Here is a 22,920-nt window from a genome sequence, read left to right as displayed (position 1 = left end):
TGAAGGAGGAGGACTAGGTGGCACCAGTGAGAATAGAGACAGGGGTTTTGTTTCAAGTCCTGCCGACACTTTGATTAGTGAGCTCAGGCAAGTTGCTTCTCACTGGCATCTCACTTCTCCCATCTGTAAAAATGGAGCGGACAGGATTTCCATCACTGCAAAACACTTGAGGATGCAGAGATGGGTAAATCCTAGGTTAAAGCTTTTATTCAGGCATTTGTTTATGGGTGGAAGGGCAGCACTACCTGCACTGTAATGTACCAACATGATTTCTCAAGGAGTGGAACAAAGCGGAAGCACTGGGATCCTCTGTATGTGTGATCCCTGTGGGCAGTGGGAGGCTGCTGGAGATCTCATTGGTGGCGTCTCCACACTGCCTCTCCTGCCCCCATCCTGGTGAGGAGGACTTGTGGGAAGGTGGACCTGCACAGGACTCCGTGCAGGGAGTACAGTGCCAGGGCTCAAGTGGCTCTTTCAGATCGCAGTGGGGTCAGTATCGCACCAAAAGGTTGTAATATCAGTGCTAAGACTGACCAAAAATTGTGGGTAAATATATTCCCTAAATGCTCCATTTTTGCTAAATGGTAAAAAACCAATTCCATTTTGCAAAGCTTTGCTGAATTTTGTGGGCTTTCTCCTAAAAGGAAAGGATGTGTTTGGATGGGGTTTTGTTTAATTATTTTCCAAATTGACAATTACAGTATCAAGTAATCAAGTCCTACCATTTGTGAAGTAGTTTCACAGTGAAAATGGCCAGTCAGCACTGATTAATTGTATTGAGTCAGGTTCTTGGTTTTGTTTGCAGTAGAAACAGTATTTACCATTGTGTGTCTCTAGGCTGAGCCCAGACTGAAAGGCCTTTATCAAATACTGGTCTGGATCATGCTCTCTGAAATCAGTAGATGGGCCACTTGTGTAACTAGGCTTCATGACAGCTGATGAAGAAACTGAGAAAGACGTGTGAAGGAGCTGGCTCATAGCTAAAGCAGTGGCTGATATTGGGATGAGGAATACGACAAAGCGGTGCTGTGATTGAGCCTTTCTGCCTTCAAAAAACGCTTTGTTTTTTTCCAGTGCATCCCAGACAAGCTCTGAAGGATATCCAGTGTTTCCCAGATTTTAGTAACTTTTTTTCCTGAAGGGGCTCTCAATGTTTATATCTACTTACATATCATGCCTTCTTGTTGGGAACACCCGTTGTCAACAACGGGTCATTTTTACAGTCCAGGCAATGCCAGTGTCATGATGAGAAACAAGCACTTAGCTATGTGTGTGATGGTATATGCCATTGAGAAAAAGTACTTGGGTTTATTCCAGTAAATCTCTGATTCAAGGGATATTGCAGCAATGATTATTCCACATTTAAAAAAAAATTATGTGGGCTGCTCTGTTTTTGAAAACTTACACATTTTTTCCTCTATTAAATTGCTTCCTGGTGATGGAAATGTCTGGGATTTTTTTTATACTGCATCTACTTTCCTTTAGCTTGCACACCCCTGAGGTAATTAGTGTAGGTTAAAATTTACATAACTGACTTTGGGGTTTTGCAAATAGGAAAGATGGAAATTTATTCAAGGTGGTGAATAATTCATTTTAAAGCAAGTTTCCTGTGTTTTTTTTTTTTTTAATCATGTAGAAGATGTATTACAGACTCATAGAGGTTTTCTGAATAGGACCCTAAGCATTGAATTTTTGATATATTTTATTTCTTAGTGTAGGTAAAGAAATATTAACCATGACTCATTGCACTTTTCCTGTTCAATAAGATTTGAATAAACTTAACAAATTTATTAGGTAGATGATAGAGCTTTTTAAAAATTATCATGACACACTGTGACAAATATTTTACTAGGATCCAGAAGAAATAGTTTTAAATCATATTCCCATTGCCACTTCAGAGGCAGAGAGATGGAAAACAGTGCAGTTCATACAGAGAGCACTAATTCATATTTTCTTTTGAATATTCATTATTTAATTAAGATTAGGAAGATAAACAAGGGGATTGGACAGCTATGGGAGTCTGGTAATATAATCAATTTTTAAAAAAAAAAATTTTCTTCTTCTGGCTCAGTGTAAGTCTGGACTTGTAATGTCTGAACATTGTTGCAATATTGCAGCCTACATGAGGTGAATTTTCTGTTTCATCTTACTTCTTAATCTAAGTGCCCCCCTCAAAAATCTCTATCCCAGGCATCACTGAGAGCTGGATCCAGAAGACAAGTTATGAACCAATCCCTCCTTCCACTTTCTGAACTCTAGCTTTAACTGCCTCAGCCCAAAACTTTAAACCCCTTTCCATCTGCTATCAAACTCTGGAAACACCTGACTTCTTTCAAATCATGGTTTTTGTCATTAAAACTTCTCAGAGACTTTGCACTCTAGTGTTGGACACCCTCCCAGATGCCCCAGCCATGGAAACCTGGTGCCTATGCCTTGCAGGAGTTATGAAAATCACTGCTTGGTCCTTGCTGCTGCTGGGAGGGGTCCCCTGAGCCTGTGAGAGCACATCCCCACGGGGCAGCCAGGGAAGAACAACCTGCCCTTTCTCCTGGCATGTTCCATGGTGGCCACAGTCCCCACTGGACTGCGGGAAGTGCATGTGGTGGGTTTGATCACCCTAACCAGACAGCTACCAGCTCTGTTGGAGCAGAGCCGGGACTGGAGCCAGCTCCCAGCCCTTCCTGGGGATGCAGCGTAGGTGGTGATTCACTGAGCTGGGGAAAGAAAATCAGTGCCAGCATTTGTGGGGGTGGAAGAGAAATGGGTCTCGCTCCCTGCTCCAGGGACTTCTAATGAACTTCAGCCAAAAGCTCTCCAGGAGCAGGAGGGCTTGGTTGCCACTAAGGGAGGAGCAGTGGTGAAGGGAGGATTGCCCATGACACAATTGCCATATGGAAGAAAGCTGGAAGGTCTTGGTTTGAACTAGTTTGATCATGTCACCTTTAATCGTGTATGTGTAATGCTTGACCAGGGCCTGGAGGATTTATTGCATCCATTTGAGGCTCTCTTCTGAGGCTACCAACAAATCATATTGTATTTGAAGGCAACTGTGTTATCTCTGCTTTAATTTTACGGGGTTAAAAAAGTCATGTTAAAAGATACTTGCGCAGGTTTTTGTAATAGGTTTTGTAGTCTGTTTTTATACTCTGACAATTTTCATTTTGGAAATAATCAGGATGCTTTGACTTCAACAGAGATTCCTAAGCTTCTTTGAAAACAGCCAGATATTTGCCAAAAAGCTTAGAGATTTGGAAGAAAGGAAAGACTTCAATAGCCAGATATGGAGCCTCCAATGGGGAATTTTTCTCCGTTGCCTATTACATTGTCTTCCTACCAAAATGTTTTTTTGGCTTTGAGGCTTGATGAGAGGTGGAAGTAGAGCATAATTTTACACTGTTTAGACAACAGTACAGGGTATACAGTAGGAAGCCTTCTTGTATATTGATTGTGTTGTATGCACAATTTATGTTGGTCTCAAGGACAACAGTAGAAGATCCAGGCATGAAAAATACCCTTGAATATTCAGCAAGATCTCTGAACAGTGCAGGTCGGGAAGAAAAATTTTGTTTTCCTGAGTCTACAACCTTCAGCAGGGTTATTGTTTTCAGGTTTTGCACAGAGAAACACAGCCCAAAAGCTGTGGGTGATAGCTTCTTGATGGAATGACTTTTTCAGCTTGCTGTGCAAGAACAAAATAACTTCAGGCCCTCCAGCTTCACACACTGGAGAGCTGCAGAACCATGGGGGGCGAGGACTGCTCATGTGAGTTAGCCTCCTATGCATTGCAACCTTCAAAAATGCCAGTCCCTCTTACCAAACATTTAAAAGCAATTGTGGTGAGACAAGGCATCAAGATTTGGAGCAGACTTAAAGCGGGGAAAGTTGTGGGCTCTCTGGTGGTCTATGCCTAACTGCTTTGTGTGTTGTATTTTGGTGTGTGTGTACAAACACATGTATACTTGCATATACATAATGCATGCATATATATGATTCTGTATTAAGTGGTGCAAAAATAAGTACTGTAGGACACTACATGCACAAATATACATTGTACTGATCAGACTTTAAAAACAAGATTAGAGCTCCATTTCCCTTGGAAATGATGGAGTAAATATGGAAAAATATATGGAGAGAAGTTTTGGAAAAAATAATGGAATAAAAGAATGGTGGTTGAAATTCCTTAGCTGCTTCTGAAAACCTTCAACCAGAAGACCTAAGGCAAACCCTAGGAAAATTGCAGATTTATGGCTTTTATTTCCCTGGTCTTTCTGTACATTTGGAAACAAACTGTAAATTTTTTCTTTTTCTTTTTTTCTTTTTGGCATGTGGGACACAAAGCACCACAAGGAAGTCTCTCACCACAAAAAACAAAAGTTGCGAGCCAGGATTCATGAATTCTTCCAAAGGTATGTCAGATAAGGGCTATTTTGTACTTCTATCTAATGTGCTTTCCTTCCACAGATTTTTCAGTGCTTTCCAGATATTAATGAATGGAACTTCTCCCAGACAAAGGACCTCAGGCCTAGAAAAATCAAGCCTGTGCTTTTGAGAGAGGCCTCTGTTTTGGATACCTCCATTTTCAGATCCCTAGCTTGGGCTGTAATTTTTAAGTGCTACACAGAATGCACTTCAAAAGGTGACGCTTCTCCCAGTGCCCTTCATCCCTGCCTCTGAATTATCCTTAGAGAGTGAAGGAAATATGAATTGGAGCAATGTTTTCATGATCAAGCTATATGTGACCTTCAGATAAATATATGCATCAAATTACCTGTAAAGAAATGAATGGAGGAAATAAATAACTCTCATGATACAGCAAAGGAACGTATGTTCTTCTGTGACAGCTGATGAGCATGGTGGTGAGCGCAAAAGAGGCCTACCTTCACTGAATAAATTATTCTCTTAAATCTAATAACCAGCAAAAGGAGGGAAAGGAGAAAAATCGTGCAACCCGAAAAGAGATCAAATGTGGTTATTTAAATGTTTGATGTTCAGTAATGAAAGCTGTTTACCTTCATAATTGTGTATTAGCAGCTAATAAAGGCAATAGATACAGTAGTTTAAAAGTAATAAAATCAACAACAAAGTGTATTTAATTTTAAATTGAATTGCAAGCAAATGGGTGTCCTAATGAACCCCTGTGTCAATGCAGCTCTAACCAAATTAAGTGAAATAATTTCCATCATGAGAAACTAAATAAGTACAAAGTTCCAAACAGACCACTCTTCTGAAGGAGAGAAGTTAACTTCTCAGATGTTTCAGCTCTATGAATTAGCTAGAGCCATTCAAGAAGCATCTCCTCTTTAGGACAACTGGATCCAAGTTGACTTAACTGCAGCTCAGGGATAAAACTTCAAAGGTGGTTGACCCTGTGCTTCTTCTATTCAGTCCTTAGCACTGGAAATTTGTCCTTAGTTGTCACTGGCTCTGGCTTGGGCAAAATTCCCATGTACATTAGTGGGACTAGTGTCTACACAGACCTTCCAACTGATTCAGCTATTGCCTGGGTACTTACATGATTCCTCTACTGGTGGAGGAATCTGAAAAACAGTTTAGCTATGCACCAGTGGTAATTTTGCTGATGTAGATGTGTATATATATGTTTAAAAAAAAAAAGGCATAGGCAAGGTCTGAGTAGAAACTGACTTGTAGCAATATACCAGGAACTTGGAGACATGAGTATCCATTTCAGAAGAGAAAATTTGAACTATGTGTTACCTAGATCGCATGTGTGCATGAGTCTGGGATGTTTAGCATTATTACAGAGTCTCTGTAATTTTCTTGATAAAGAACCATGTTATTTTACAAATGTTGAGGCTTCTCATACTATCACCTAGCCTGCAAAGGAGGAACCAGGAATGAAGACATTTGAGTTGAATTTTCCAAAAGCAAGTCAGTAAATACTGAAGAAATGTTGCAGAAGAGCAGTCCAGGGAAATGATGTTGCTTTTGGTTTTTGATTTTTTTTTTTTAATGAACACCAAATTTTTGCATTTTTTTTTGTGGCTAAAAACTTAACTGAATACAGGGCTTGAAAGCCTAAGAGAGCCTGTCCTCTGATTGCCTGTGTTGCAGACACCCAAGCTACTACAGAATTGCAACTGTACATGAAACAGTGATTTCTTCTTGTCTCTGTATGATTCCTCTCAGTACACTGCAGGCAGCTCCCTTGACCTTCAGGGTGGCATGTGGCTGGCCCTCAGCCACGAACAGCCCACTCAGCCCCCAGCTTCTGAGTGTCATCATGGCTTTCTCTGTGCTCTGCTGCCTTGACCTGGCTCCACCTGCAAGTGTGGCTGGAGCACTGCAGCACTGGCATGGCCAAACAACCCTCCCCAGCCTTTTAAAGTGGGCTGTGGAAGCAAGAGCTGAAGTGTTTTGAAGCCAGAAGAACATCTTTAGATGTTTTCACTTAGGTTCATTTCTATTTAGATACCGGTGCTCATGGTTCTGCGTCTGCTGAAAGATGGAATGGGATTGATAAAGCATACAGCTTTATAGTGTTTACTGTAAATGACTTAGTTTTGTATTTGTTCCTGCTGTGCTCTAGGAACAAGGCTTTCTCCACAGGGTACCATGCCTTTTGTGTATCCACTATGCAAGGCAGCGTTGGTTTATCCAGCGTAGGGGCTGTTCTTATGCTATTTGCTGGCATTCTGTGCTACAGGGACCTCTCTTTAAAAAAAAAATGTTTGAGCTCATATAATTACACCCCAAATTACTTTAACTACACAAGATATTAACATATGAATTCCAAGGAACATGTAATGGTTCATATACAGCTGAAAATCTGTGTACGTGCATGTGTGTGTATATGTACATATATATGATTTATATTATTTATATATATATTTAATATATAAAAATTAAGATATTTTAGAATATTTATAAAGATATAAGATTTATATACACATTTATAAGTTTTATTTTTTTAAAAAATGGTAAGATTTATATATATAATAAGATTTTTTCAGTGGTTTAAATCAACCCAATCCTCAAGGAACCAATGGTTTCCAAAAACTTGTTCCAGTTTATTGAAGCTGTCAATCGGTCCTCAAAGTGTTGACAGAGGCAATAGCTTTCTACTTTAATATTCTTAACCTAGAACCTGAGAGCCAGTGCCAGGAAGAGCTGATCGTACATGGGCAGTGGAACTTTAGGTTCCTTATGTTGACCTGTGGCACAGACTGACAAACATTGGTTGTGTAATTGGAGCTGTGTCTACATATTTCGTATGCTGCTTTTTGAAGCCTAGTCATTTCTCTGTTTTAGCACACTGTTGTTTCTCCTGGGTGCCCTGCAAGGCTTGTGATATATTCAAGGAAAACATCAAACTGTGATGTATTTCCAACAGCAAGTGCTTTCTGTGTCTGCATTGTAGTTCATTTATTTTCAGTTCTTCCCTCTTCCCTTTCTAACAGCTTCAGAGTGGGAAGTCAGCCATTGCAAGCAGAGGAGAATGGATCTGAAGAAGAAATGGTAGCCAGCTTTGGTAACTTTGCAGGTGTGAATACTGAAGCAGCAGGACCTTGTGGTAAGGTGAGGTTATCTATGAGTGCTCTTTTCCCTGATGCAAACTGCTAACTGACTAGATCAATGGCATTGCTTTTTTTTTTTTTTTTGTCTTGTCTTAGTTTAAGAGGATAGAATTTAGCAGGTTTCAAAATATACTTTCTAGCAGAAGTAACCATATGCTTAAAGAGAATGTCTAAAGCTATTAATGATGAATCATTTGGGCATGGCAAGAGTTCTTCAAAACAGTTTGTCAGCGCTGGCCAAGCAAAGTCTTTCAGCAGGAGATGAGACAGCTATGCCACCATGCAAATGAGACAAGCTTGAAATATGATGAATCTTCTATCTCCTTTTCCTACTCGACTGACACTCGCTTTGAGGAAGGTTGTAAATGCAAGAGAGATTGTGGTATAATTCCTCAGACTGGCGTTTCTGCCCCCCAGTCACTATTCGATTATCTTCCAAATTGCTGTGTTTCAGAGAGATAAAGATTTTTTATGGCTTGCTGACTTGAAACAACCAGAAGAGCCAGAAAAGAGATGGCTAACCGGCCATGCATAGTAATTCCATTGGTAAATGACAAAATCTTTGTTTGTATGACATTTCCAAAATTACTACAGAAGATGAATCTAAAATACAAAATGTCACATTTGGCATGCAAAACTATCACAATATATTTCAGTATAAAATTCATAGAGGCGTTTAATTTAGAATGTGTTTAATAACGAAGTCTGCCTGCATCAGTAATCCTGCCTTGAGGTTTAAAAAGATTGTCTTATTTATTCACATAATGTTAATTTTTTTATATATGATTCAGAAACCAAAAATATTAAGGTTAAATCTTCATTGTTAATTAAGATTTTCTAATTAAGCTGAAAATAATTGTCATTCAGATTAGTTGTTAAGTATGGTCTGTGTTGAGAAACAAAAGAAGTTTAACAAATTCAACTGTTTATTTAACTGCTTAATTTAATTCCAGAAGCTTTCTATCTATATGGAAATATGCTATCTCTTCCAAAATAAATCCAAGACAGGATTAAAGAAGAGATTATTAGCTACTGTAGGCTTAAACTGTGAGACTACTAAACCTAGTAGTCAAGGTAGCCATTTGATTCTGAAGAGTGCATGGGTTCTTGTATCACACTGCATTTAAAGATGACCTAGCACTAGTGTTTTCTCAAAATAATGGAAGAAATTGATTCCTTGGGGGAAAAAAAAATCACTGCTGAATCGAAGCACTAAATGATTAGTTATTTCAGAAGCAATTTTTTTCATTGAAGCCAAAACTGGAGCCAAACTGGGATACCTTGTTATGTGCCTGACCCTGCAGATTGCATCTGGGCAGCACTGAAGTATCTGCTGGCGTAGTGGGACACATCCTACACCTTTACTCAGTCAAGACTTTTAAGGATCATACTGCTGTGTCTGTTCCCCTCTGCTAACCTTCACACTGGAAAATAAGCATACAAGGAAAGCACCAGAAAGGCATTTCTGATACACAGAACAGCATTTATTCCATACTAAACATTCTGTAACTCAGACAACATCTTGTCAACAGCAAGCAGCAGATGTTTCCTTTTGTCTGGACTTGGAATAAAGGTGCCTGTAGGGAGTTGTTTTTAAACTCTACACGTGTTGCACTTTGATTACTATTTTTAAGAGAATCTGATTATATGATAATCAGAAGGTGAAAGGATAGTCTGCATATTACACAGCACTAATAGCTATGGCAAGGCTAATAATTAGTGTAAAAACATGGCCTGCCCTGTCTTTCACTCTGTGCCTGCAGCCTGCTCATCACATCACGTATTGTGCCTGTCTTGCAAAGCATGCTTTATTTTCAATGGTGTTGTTTTCCAGTTAATTCTGCATTGTTATTGCAGACTAATGGCTTCTGGTGTCATACTTCAACAGCTCCACCTTCCCCCCAAGGATGCCAAACATTTTAACAGTTGTATTTGTATTATTTTTTTATCTGTCATCTCTGTGACTTTTGACCTCCCTAATTGCAGATTCTCAGTTAGCAATAGGTAATTACAGGTTGAACAAGAAGCATGTTGTCTGCTTTTCGGTAGTTATTTTCTTGAAGAAATTTGTTCTCGCGAATTGTATGGTTAAGGTCATCTCAACCCAGGTCAGTAACTCGGAGCCTTCTCCCTAGGTTGACTGCTCCAGGACACCACAGCCAATAGAAATTCACATCAAATGCCTGAGGGGAGTCAAAGATAAGGTCCCTAAAGGCCATTACACCCTCAAGGTTTCTGTTCTCAGCCGCTTAGGTGGTGGCTTGCTGGAGTGGCACAAGATGAAGGAGCAGCCTCAGGCCAGGACAACGGTTCCTGTTAGTCACGATGGAAACTTCTACAATACTGAAATCTACTTCGGACAAAATATCCAGACAGTAAGCAACACTTCTTCAATATGCTGTCTTTGCTTTGAAAGTTAAAACACATCCGCTCTTTCTCCTTCAGGCTTATATATTTAATGCATTCCATCATGTTCATAATTTATTTAATAATTTAAGGTGCAATTTAGGAAGGTGCAATTTTTTTCCCCCTAGGTTAACCCTCATCACTCACTCTAAAAGTGCCAAATATACACTACATCATATAGTGTTGTCAGCTAATTTTAAATTTTACTTTTACTCTCTCTTATCTATGCAGCTTGTCAGCTATGTAATTTGATTTCTGTAAAGTAGCTTTAGAATAATAAATGAATGAGTGGGTGTATATAAACACATGAATGCCCAAATCCTTCTGTGAGTTTTTAGCTCCATTGACCCCCATTTGCCAAAAAAGCAGCATTTGGATTATTTTGGAAGGAGCCCAAACACTTGAGGCTCTATTCTGTCTTTTGTGACTGAGGCACACATATTTTCCTGCCTAAGCATGCTGTGCATGGCAGGATTGTTGTGTGTCAGTTGCTCACTGTTGTAGCTAATGCCTAGTGCTGGTTGAAACATTGGTCTCAGATAAACTCTCTGGCACATGAAAGCTTCTTTACAGTTTGAAAAACAACCCCCATCTCTCCAACTGTGGTTTGTTTGGGGGTTTTTTTGGTGTTATTGGGCATTGGTAGAATGAGGAGGAGAGTCTCTTCTGTTTTCAATTATTTATTTTGCAGTATGACCTGAATGGTAAATTTCTTCCTCCACCTCTTCCGTTGTGTGAAGTGTTGTGTAGATACAGAACAGACAGATAGTCCCCATCCCAAAGAGCTTTCAGATAAAGCAACTTTTATGTATGGCACTGATGCTTTCAGTTACTTTGAATAGGTCATTTCAGCTATTGGATTTGTGATATATAAAGTGCTTTTGAGTCACATTTTCTGCTTTTTAATTGTTTATCATCTGTAGTGGATAGTGAACGGTGTCTGTAAATGCAGGTGTTGGCATGAAAAAAATCATGTACATAGGGAAATTGTGAATGTGCCTCTCACATGATGTTAAAATAAATGCATGTTTGTCAGAGAAATCACTGAGCTGGAATTCCTCCCTAGGCAAGGTGCATGCAACCTGCTTACTGCCTCAAAGACAAAGTATTGCCTTCTCAGGCCTCATTGAAATGAGACTATGGGCAGTACAACTGAATGACTGGCATGCCCTGCCTCTTGCTTTCAGTATTGTGTTTCTCCTGGGTCTTGGCTGCTTCTTTTGCTCCTACCTGGGGGATGCCCCCTGTTCAAAATGGCATATCTCTGTTCACAATACTAAGCAAGATCTAATTCAGATTGATTCATCTTTTGTCCACCTGCTCCTCAGTGCAAAAGAACTCCTGACATGGATTTGTGAGGAGTATGTGCAAAGTCCATGTATTTGTCTTTCTGTTAGTTCTACTGGGTTGTGCAGACACCTCAGTAACTGCTTAGAGGTGGCTGTAATGCTTCATCCAAAGGTCTGAGACAAATGCTTGGTAGTTTTACTACTTTTCCAGAGCGTGCTTTAAAGTCCTCTTTGAGTCTCACAGAGGATATTTAATAAGCGTCTTCACCAAATTTCTTTTTCAGTCTAGTGAACAAACGTGCAGGTCTTGGGCAAGTCCACTTAAAATGCAGGACCAGGAGGAGAAGTTAGATTAAATGACCTTCTAATTATTCCCTGTATTCACTACTGTATGATGGACAACAAAAGCTTAATGTAATAATTTTAAGAAATCTCCTCCACCAGCTCATTCTGTAGGTGTTGTATGCTGAATGATTCTACCTTTCTGTTTTTCCACCTTGGTATGTTTCAAAAGAAACCTTTAGGATCTGTGGTGAGATGAGGCAAATTTTAGGCTTCAGATGGTTAGCAAAACTTAACATAAGTAGAGAGGTCTTAGTGGTGAGCTCCAGATGAGCATTTGGCTTTGGATACAATTTTATATACAGCACTGCTGTCCTGGGATATATTACAGGGAGGGGTGTGGGGGTGTGGAAATATAAGTGCTCACAAATGAAGAATAGGGTTTTGTTTTTATTGGCTGGAATAACGATAGGAGTTCAGTGTAAACATGGTGAAAAGGAAGACATGCATGCTTGATATTGAAGGAAAGCTTAGTTTTAACTAATATATTAGAGAAATTGTTCCAGAACACTACATCCTTCCAAAAATAATAACTCTGTCATGTCGGCAAAGTTGGTGTCAGCATGGGTTACCTGCTGCGTACAGAAAGTGCTGGTCATGTAAGTTAGATCTGCCTCAGGGCTAGTCTGACTTGCGCACCCGACCTTTCAAAAATGTTTTTTGTTCATTAATCAATGTTCTTTGCTCCAGCTTGCCAGCTTCCCTTCTTTCCCCTCCTTTACTGTCCTCCTTTTTAGTTTGTCAACCTACCTCCCCCAATAACCTCTGACTACATATTAGACAGTGGCTCATAATAGCACCAGTTGAATTTTATTTGGCTTTCAGTAAGGCCAGATGGTCACACAAGTAATTATTTTCCTTAAATTATGCTGGACAAAGCACGTATGAATACTTTGGATTGCGATAAAATGCACTTGGTGTTTCAAATTACTCTCTTCAATTTTAGGAGTAGCAACTACCAGCATGATCTGAAGGGGACTTGTTTTAGACCCAGCATTCCAAAGATGTTTTCACATATTTAGTTTATACAAGGGGACTTTAGACTTATTATATGGTTTAATGCTGTCTGGTTTGGGTGAAGCAAGAGCTATTTTGAAGCTTCACCTACATTTTAATACAAACTGAACATGAACTAAAGCTGAGATTCCAAAAATGCAGCAGGTTAACTCTGGCAGCAATGCAGCTCTGTTCTTAAACTTCCAATATACTCTTGCACTGCCTGATTTTTCTCAGGTCTGCAATGAAAGTTGAGTAAGGAGAGGCTAGGAAAGGAGATGAGATGTTTACTGTGCATCTAGTAATGCAGTTATGCAATTAGATTGTCCCTGGCAGCACCTGCACAGATGTGACTGCATCATCTTTACACTAGACCAAGGATTTTACTAGTGTAATTTCCTTATTGCTGTCTTATGGTGGCTAAGATCCTAGATAAGACTGAAGTAGTCAGTAAGCATTTTTTCTTCACAGTTTATATAAAGCAGTGTCTTACTGCTCCATAGGATCCGTGTTCCAGTGCTAGTAAGTCCAGATAACATTTTTCAGCTTAATGATGCCTTGGAGAGCATAAATGAGTTGCGGTATGCAAAACTTTGGGTTTGCTCAGAAAAAGAATAAGTGGAGGTTTTTTTTAGTCAGCACTTCTTAAGTTAGTTCAGTAAACATTACGATAGTTATATGAAACAATTACAACAATAAGAACAAATCCTCACGTTTCGGAGTCAAAATATTCATTGGCTTCAATGAAATAAACTGAAGTGTGGATAAAATGCTTCTCTTCTCTAACAACAAAAACCAAGTGTTTTCAGCTATAATGTCAATTATTGGGACCAAAATATTTTGTTGTATATTGCAAGCTTCCCTATTAAGAGAAGGAACCTTTGAGAAAGATGTTCCTATTTCAAGTATTTGCAATAAATAATAAACATTTCTGGAGTCCTTTTCCAGAAAAAAGATTGCCTTTTTAGGAAGCAAGTTTTTGTTCGGAAGGGGAAGTTCAGATAGGAAAGGTTCAGCTGTTGTGAAGAGCACTATAATCCTATGAAGTTGCCTGCAAGTGACATTTAAAAAACGTTCATTAAGCTGTTCAGTCAGCTGGGATGTCAATCTAGAACTGCTGGGGAGAAGCAGGGATAATCATGTCAGTGTTGGGCTCCCCAAGCTGCTTTTTAACCCAGGTCCCGCTGCACCCATTCGGCATTGGTCCTTATTCTGTGCTAGCCTTCCAAAACCAACACTTCAGCAAAAGAAATGTGAGCACTGTTGCTACTCATTTCCCACAATGTACTTGGAACTTGGGATAGCATTAAATCGGTTCATATGCATGTAAAGCCACCATTGCTGACAGAACAGTTCACAGATATGTAGATTTTTAAAGAGTATATCAACTGGTTAATATTTATGTATCAGTGTGGCAAGGTACTAGCAATATTATAACAGTAGATGGGTACCATTTTGTTTTACTTGAGGGAAATTCAATATGAATAAAACAGCAACTTTTCAAACATGACATTTAATCCACGCATGTAAATCATACCAGGAGATCTATTATTCATTATTAAAAGGGCACCATATTTTTATTACACTGAAAATGAAACACAAATGCTGTGAAAAATTTAGTGCCTTCTCCTGAAGTTTCAGGACACTTATCATGCAGTCATCTAGCAAGGGCTGACACTCATTTTAAAATATGGCTACAAAATTAATAAATTTGAACTCTTTTGCTTGGAAAAAGAGGATGTTCTATTTCACTGAAGGAGGTGGATTTATTTTTTATTTAAAGCTTCCTAAATACTTAAGATGGCAAAGTACTTTGGTAATGTTCCCATTCGGAGTTAGATATATAAAGAATAAAGTTCAGATCTTTGTTGTTATTAGTCATTTCCAACATTTTCTTCCCTGAAGTGCATTTTGAAAACTACATATATCAGAAACTGATTAACATGACCTAAGGTATTAATTCTTAAAATATGATGAAACAAACAGTTTCAAGAACCTTATTTTCTGTATGTCAGCAGCTGTCTAAGGACTGTGATGCTTTTGGTAATTACAAAACAAGGTATCATTAGGCAAAGTAGAGCACAAACTTTTGCCCCCCCCCCCCTCCCCCCTTATTTTATTCTTGAGCAAAATGCTGGCACAGATGAAGAATATTTAGCTCTAGGATACTTTATAGGACATAACATGAGAGTTTGATACACTATGAAAAAAGATAGGAAGTAATAATGCTTGGCAGTGCCAGAGGACTTTCAAAATGAGAGCCACTTAAATTTTCCCTGGATGCAATTATTTGTAGTTGGGATGATAAGGTGCTACGTGAACCTTTTGGTAAATGCAAGAACTAAGCTTATGCAGATGCTTGTATATCTGAAGACTGCAGATTTGATTTTTTTTTCACACAGCAGGAACACATACTTATTACTGCTTCTATTTTATTTATCTGGGTTTGTTTGAGGTTTTGGTCTGCGATTGTTATTTGCTAAAAGTCTTTTGCAACAGCTCCTCAAAATGCATGTTTTCAGAGCAATTCTGTTCTGGCTGTGTCGCACCCCTGTGCCGCTTTGCTGTCCTGGGGACAGACCTCTGTGGCATGCTGCAAGCAGCCCTCAGGCTGGGCACTGCTTAGACAACGAGGCCAAAGCCCCAAAACTGCTCAGGCTGACTGCTACCCCTTCAGTAGTGCTCTGTGCCCCAAATGACCGTGAGTCTTTGTCCTTGCTGTGGGCCCAGCAGAATGTGTCACAGGAACCTTCTTTGGTCCAGTGCTGTGTTGTGCACAGGTCTTGTTCCGTCTATGAGCTGCAGCCATGTGGTTTCTCTGAAGACTTTTGCTGCCCATAGGTGGACTTTCCCACCATGAAAGGCTGTATTTCCAGCACTGTGTGAAGACTTGAAGGGATTCATTAAATCTGGTGTGCTGACACTACAAAGCCATTGCATCCTAGAATCTATTCCATCTACCTTATTTAGTGTTATGCAATTGATTTACATAAGCAAAAGGTCACTACTTATCCCATGCTTTGTTTTCGGTAGTTAATTGAAGTTACTTTTCACATGCTGTCTAGTCATTGTACTCTGGTTGGAGGAGTTCTTGGAAACACCCACTGGACCCTGTGCTCCTTGAGCTCAGACCGATACTGCCTGAAGACCTCAGAAATGTGGCCTATGTTATAATGCATCATATTTAACTAGGGTATGGTATGTGGTCTGTGCTGGAAAATCTAGCAGACATATGTTAAAAATAAGGAGTGTCTAGGGACAGGCTTTTATTTTGGACCACTCCATGGCCTATTCCCTACCTAATGGGAAATTATATCTGTAAAAGAGCTTGACATGAGCCATAGGATAAAATAATTATACAAAAGTCATATAATATCTGGGGCAGATAAGTGGGAAGGCAGAATGCAGCAGTCCCTGCTCCTATCCTTAGCTTCAAGTAAACGCCAAACAACAGAGGACACCAAGAACAAAATAAATGCCTGACCCAACAAAAAATGCTGTGAGTGGAAAAACAGAGCAATTCCATGACTCACCAGAGCTGACACTCTGAAACTGCAAAAAGGGGCTTAAGCCGTGTTTTGGTCCGTATATGCAAGTTGTAGGAGCCAGCAAAACACCATCAGAAGACACATTTTTTTTCCTTAATATATCTGGTTTTGAAACATTTAACATTTTAAATAGCTATCTGTGAACTTGGGATGATCAGGTTAGTTGCAAACCTGTACTGCAGAAATGGGAAGATTATGCCACAAAAGAACAAACAATGATCCTGTTTAAACATGCAATTTTAAAACAGAGCACACAAGGAAAAGAGAGTTTTTCATCAGGAGTTGGTCTTCATGTTTCTTTGCTAGACGAGTGATAGCTGAGCCCCTGAAAGACAGCAGAGCCTGTCCAGGTCTGGACCATCCAGGAAATACTGCAGGAGCATGAACTCTTCATTGGCACAGCTTCCTTGGTGAAGGGAGCATTGCTGCATCCCTGACTGGACCAAAGCTTATGGGGGAAGCAGATGCTGTGGTACGCAAGGTGTGATGGGGAATCCAGAACAGCATCAGGAAAGAGACCTGAGATGGAGCAGCTGGTGGAGCAAAATGGAGAAGAAAGCTGCCTGCTCCTGCACTGGAGCCTGGGGCAGGCAGAGCAGCACTGCTGTGTGACTCAGCCCTGTGTGCTGAATGAGCCATGTCTTCATGAGACTCCTTGGCTCCAAGTGGTTTTTGAGTAAAGTATGTGTCTTCTTGATACAAAAGAAATAAACTGCTCTGTTTCATGTCGGTGGCCTACGTTATCCCAGGAAACTCATGCTCTGACCATGCTGGAATCAATCTCAGGAATAAAAGAGATAGGAGTGGAAGGAGAAGGAACTGGATTTCCTGCCTTCCTCTTACAAAGACAATTTTCTCCCCCTGCAAGATGAGGTCAGAATCTGCCCAGGCCAGCGGTATATCAACAGAAATGCTCGGGGAGGCTAGAGCTGGCTGTACCATACATTACTACTCCCTGCTGGTCAAAGAACAGAAAAGAATTAGCAGCAGATGTGCCAGGACAATTAGCAACAGATGCAGAGGCTAAAGCGCACAGAATGCAGACATTATTCCCCTGTATTTGGGAAGATAAAAGGCCAGATTCTGGTCCTCTGGTGTAAGGTAGTCATGGCGCATGTGATGCTGCCAGAGATAACTGCGTCCTGAGTTATCTCTCTTAGAGGAAAGGGAGACAGTGGGGAACGTTGCTGCTCTGGTAGCATGGGAGAGGGCAGGAGGTGTTTGCATTGGGGCACCTGGTGAGGCTCTGGGAAGGTGCTGGGGTGCTTTGGCACAGTCTCTCAGGAGAAATCCTGCTCACTGCTTCTGCTGTGGGACTGAGAGTGGTGAATAAACTGCCTGCTTACAGATACTGCTTCCCTGAGTTCCAAGCAGCTCATCTGTGATCCTGAGCACATGTGCTGCACCACAACTGCTTCTGGTCTATAGTCCCCCACGATCTGGGAGGTTGGGGTATGGGATCAAAGGAAAGATGGTGGTACTGCATAAAGGTTTATGAAGATCTGAAAGCTGCAGGGAGTAGTTTGAGCTATGTCAGCCTTGAGAGGTCTGTTCATTTTTTCAGAAAATAGAAAAAAAAAAATATATGGGGAAATGAATGATAGTGCACTACATGGTCCTCCTTTGATTTGTGTGCTATTTTGTATTCAGATACCTGTTCAAAGACAGGCAGCGATGGAAAGCTGGGGAAGTAAGTTTCCAGCTACTCCAGGACATTCTGATGATAGATAGGACCTTTGGAAAACCCTAATAACATGATATTTTATTTTTACCTCAGTCTGTGTTTCTATTCCCTCCCCTCTGGCCTTTTATAAATTTCAAAGTTACACAAACACTTCCCCAGAATGCCCTTCCCTCTGCCTGCATGCTGGCCTTGCAGGTAAACAGGGAGGGCTTGAAATCTGGTTGTGAAAGCTCCACCTTATTTTGGCAATAACAGCCTTGTCTCCAGCATTATTCATTTTACTTAGTGAAGTAATTTTTTGTTAATGAAATAGTTTGATAGCAACTGCTTCCTATTTAAAAGGTTTTCTACCCGTGTTTTACACCAGTAAGGTTCATTTGCTACAGTTTTCATAACCAGAAACGATGAGCTGTTAATTTATATGGTGTTTTGCAAGATTTTTCTATACAATAAGTAAATACTGAATTGCCTTTGCATATTCTAATTCACTTTAATCAAGTTGCTTCATGATCAAATTTTTGTGTTACTTTAAGTAATGTAATTTTTATCCCTTTTCTTATAAATTGAAAGCATTTGAAGACACAGAGGAGTGGAACAAAGGTTTATTTCTTCTCTGACAAGGTTAAAGCCCAAGAGTAAGTCAGACAAAAACCCCAAAATCCTCATGCTGGATCTGTTTATTGAAATATTCAAATAGAATTCATTCTCTCTCTAGAGTAAACGATTTCTTTGCTGGAATTATGGTGGCATATGGGGAAGGAAGATATATTACAATAAAACTGATATAAAACAGTTGAATTCAGAAATAGTGACAAGAGATAATTTTAGTTCACTATGATTTAATTCAATTAAATGCAACACTGTTAACTGCAGACTAAGAAGAATTACTTGTGCCTGTGCAGGCACACACAAGCATTATTTATTCTCTGCTGCATCTCTCTTTGCAGAAGAAATTACACCAGTAAAAAGCGGGCGTTGGATGCTTTCATAGCACTGTAAAGTCTATATACCTCACAGGCCTCAACAGAAATTTTACCTGAGCAAGGAGAATTAGTGAGCTAAGGTGTTAGAGTAGACCCATTAAAACCCAGGAAGGTGTATTTACGCAGTGTGCGCTCTTTGAACATCAACAGTGTTGGTACAGGTTTGTGGACTAACTTACCAAATAGTGCCTCAAAAGAGGTTGCCATTGGCTGGGAAAATATAACTGCTGATTTTCAAATTTTTTTTTTATTTTTTTTTTATTTTTTTTTCAGAAACAAAACAGTCCATCAAAACAAACTGGTTAGAGCTGCCTGTGCCTTTCTCATCCCAGGCACTGCCCCGAGTCTCTTATGAGAGCGCAATTACTGATTCCCCTCCTTCTTTAACCACCTGAGTTATTCCCTGCCCTGTACCTGAGCCAGACAACCCAAACCCGCAGAGGCACTCAAGGACCACTGTGGATTCCAATTGGAGCTATGTGCCTAAAGCCTTTGTGCATCCATGCCTACGGATCGTGCTGGCCCTGCCCCAAATCCCTGCTCTCAGGCTCGCCACCTAGGAGGAGGTTAATGAAGGGCAGGTGGCACAACACCAAGCTCCCTCCCTGCGGCTGCGGGACAGTGGGCTGTGACGGAGATGTGGTTCACTGTGGCGATGGGAATAGGTTTAGCATGGGGCTATTGAGGCAACCTGCCTCCTTTTTGAAACTCTCCTGCTTCAGCCTGTCTGTCCCTTCTTAAACAGCCGTTCCCCCGTATAAATCACGCTCCTGGCGGCCGTCAGGATGGAAATGAAAGCCCACAGGCACCTGCATGAATGCTTGGTGCACCAGCATAGAGTAACAGGCAGAGACTTGGGCAGGATTTTTGTATGGATTCAGCAGAAAAGATTTTCTTTCTTAGTAGGTGTGTTTTATTTGAACATGTATGCTGAGATGTGTTTCACTGTCCTAGCTGGGTCAGATACACAGTGTTCACGCATGAGGACTCCCAGAATGAAACATATAGCCTCAAGGTTTGTAGCATACAGGTGTGTGACAAAATCCTTATGTTTCTTATTATGTTTTGTCATTATGCGTTTGGATCATGGCATGGCTTTAATCATCTAGCTCCTGTAACTGTAAACAAAGAGATGCTTCCAGTCCCAAAGAGTGAGTTTGCAATCTAGGTCCAGGCTGAGAGCTCACAGTAAATGAAGCCTAACTATAAGCAGGAAAAAAAGAAATGAATTTGTAATCGTCACCATTAGGCTTAAACCAACTGCTTGACCACTGTCTGTTTGTAGGCAGGCTGGTAGAAGAGAGTGTACTATGAAGTTATTCTAAAGGAAAGCGTAAGTCTGGAAAACAAGGGAGAAACCAAAAGGGATGTTGTGATACGGCAGTGATTTCAGCTGCTTATGCTTTGGGATTGTTCAGTAGTGCAGGTAATTGTCTTTGATCATAGTCTTGTAACCACCACCTTTAATTTGTAACATAGAGGTTGCTATCTAGCACCCAGCTAGCCAAATGAAATGTATGGCTTGATTAAGGATCTCTTTTGTCAGTAATTTGTGCCTAATGTTTTTAGCTTTCCCACGGGCTGTTATAGAAAATGGTAAATCTGGTTTAAATGAAACCTGATACTGTTAATGGTTTAATAGCAGCTGCCACAGGGTTATGGCATTTTTCAACAGATGCTTCTGTTTCATTTTAAGCCTACACTAAGTCTTAGAATATATTTACATAATTAATATAAAGTACACCTACATGATAACGACAATATTTATAGTTTTTAAAGATTTCCTTAAATGACTTCCTCTCTCTTGCCGTTATCTAACCATAGTATATTACTTGAAATGGGAAGGCATATTATTTAAATAATAATTTCTGTTCACCTCTTCAAAAAAAGTTACAGAATGCAACACAACTGGGAATATGTGTCATCTCCTAACATAGCAGTTACCGGTATGGGTAAATCCCTTAGCTGCTTCAGAAATAGAGAGAGAGAAAAATCTTGGCTGTACCTGAGTTGCACTTATGATTTTGCCTACTGTTAATCAGGAGTATAAAAAGAGATGCTTGTATTTAAAAGTATCAGTCAAGAAAGATCTGCATTGAGGTGTGTACTTATGTGCAGAAATACTTGAAACAGTAAAGATTCATGGATGATTATCAGCAGAATGCCATCTCATTGAGGAAATCCCTAGAGTTTAAGAAGACTTTGGCATTTCAGGATTTTAATAGTGGGTGATCAGTTTGGAAGGATGTCTTCTATTTGGAATTCTTATTCTGAGTTTCAAAAAGTACTGAGGGTATATCCTACAGGACACTCAGAGTCAGAGGGTAACCTTGACTTTTGTGGTCTTCTACAACTATGTGTGAATTCACAGGGAGGAGAGAAGGAGAAAACGCTTCGCTTTCTTTACCTTGGCTGGAAGGCAGGGTAAAGTTGAGCAGGAGTCTCTGCAAGGCAAATGTATCAAGACATTTGCTGCTATCAGCTTTGAGGACTGAAATGGGAACAATAAAAGGTGCAAAATATTCAAATAACAGAACAGTGTCTTTATTAGAGAAGCATCCAAGAATATTTAAGGGGTTAGGCAGTCCCAGTTCTCCGTAATCCAGGAGAATGTGTAGGATAAGAGATGAAGCAGATATCTTGCTGTGTGAGAGGTGTAGCTGATGTATTAACTCCCCTTGTCCCCAGGCAACCAGCCTTCAGAGCTGTTAGCCAGGGTATAATGGTAGTCACCTTCCATGTTCTAGCTTTTGCATGGCTTTTGTTTTATTTGCCTTTTTCAATGTATTAGAGCTGTTCAATAGAACCTGGGCCAACCCTTCACATTAATTAAAGAAAACAGTTAAAATTGTGTATTGGGACCAGATTTCTTTTTCTTGGTCTATCCTTCCTCTTCTCTACCCTCTTCTCCATGATGTTGCGTTGCTTCACAGAGAAGAACCTTACAGAGATTTACACAACTCATTACTTCAGGGTGTTTCTTCACCCCTGATTTTCAGTCTCCTTTTTGACCCTACTCTGAGGTTCACATACTTTGCAAGAAGAGTTTCCCTGTTTTAATTTGAAGGAGGAAGGCTATTGTGTACTAAAATTATTCCCAGAACTGGGTGGAGAAGAGTTTATGACTCAGTGAGAGGCAAGCCTGCAAGTGTTCTCACTGGGTATTTGGATGAACTCTCCGAAGTTGCTGCAAGAAGAACCCAGTGGTGAATCTCAGCCAGCCCTCACAGAGACACCTCAGATTACCAGCTTGGTTTGTTATTCTGTCTTAAAGTTTTCTAGTGACAATGTTTTTCCACTACTGGTAAATAAAGACAGAAAATGAACACTTTCATAAAGCCAAGGGAAAAAAAAAAAAAGAAATAAATCACAAAATAAGCATTAAAAAAAGCACAGCATTTTCTGTTGGAGTGAAAAAATTGTTCAAATACATGATTTGATGGAAAGAGTTGTTAATTGTCTTAGCATGCAAAATTGGTTCAGAGGTATGAAGTTTGTAGAGCTTTATATGATAAAAGAAAGCAGTTTCCCTTATGATGTTTTTAAAACTAATCAATCTTCTCTTTTCCTCCTTTGCTAGATTCTACCACCTAGAAAAGCTGTGAAGCCAGGCATGGTCCTCCTCTTTGAACTCTTCCTTCTTCGTGGGACCTGTACTTTGATTGATCGAGAAGTGGGATGGGGAGCTTTTCCCTTGTGTGACAACAATTTTAATGCTTTAGAGGGAAAATTTAAATGTCCCTTCCTCAGAGGACACTATGACTCCAAAGTTAACCGATTCAAAAAAATTGAAAATTTTATTTCTCAAGACTTGGATCATTGGCTATGCAATCTCTACTTTCAGGTTTGTATTTAAAAAAAAAATAGGTCTGTTTGTTTAGTCACAGTTCCTCAGATGAGATTCCACTTTCTTTCTGTCTGTCTTAAAATAAAGGCTGTCTTTCCAAAAAGCCGTTTATCATCCTATGCAGTAGACATATAAAGAAAATGAAAATCCCATACATCTCCAAATTTTATGTAAAATTAGTGAGTTTTTAACAGCCAAATTTTAGGATTACTTTAAATATCAACATATTGTTTGGGGTGCTGATTAATTGGATCAAAAATTAAAGTTCTGAGTTTGAGCTTGCACATGTT

At 39.8% G+C, this 22,920-nt stretch overlaps 1 protein-coding gene across 1 annotated transcript in view; it reads left to right on the top strand.

Moving 5' to 3' along the window:
* Nucleotides 1–265: 265 nt before the first annotated feature.
* Nucleotides 266–22,920, top strand: part of LOC141956677 (uncharacterized) — a 119,136-nt gene continuing 96,481 nt past the window's right edge. The window contains exons 1-4 of the mRNA XM_074897481.1: nucleotides 266–396; nucleotides 7,419–7,536; nucleotides 9,671–9,910; nucleotides 22,364–22,627. Of these exons, the coding sequence (XP_074753582.1) occupies nucleotides 266–396; nucleotides 7,419–7,536; nucleotides 9,671–9,910; nucleotides 22,364–22,627 (753 nt within the window). The remainder of the gene's footprint in view (nucleotides 397–7,418; nucleotides 7,537–9,670; nucleotides 9,911–22,363; nucleotides 22,628–22,920) is intronic.

The sequence above is a fragment of the Athene noctua genome, chromosome 2 (assembly GCF_965140245.1).
Source record: "Athene noctua chromosome 2, bAthNoc1.hap1.1, whole genome shotgun sequence".
Classification (NCBI taxonomy): domain Eukaryota; kingdom Metazoa; phylum Chordata; class Aves; order Strigiformes; family Strigidae; genus Athene; species Athene noctua.
The sequence above is the reverse complement of the archived record's forward strand: the minus strand, read 5'-3'. Positions and strand labels throughout refer to the sequence as shown.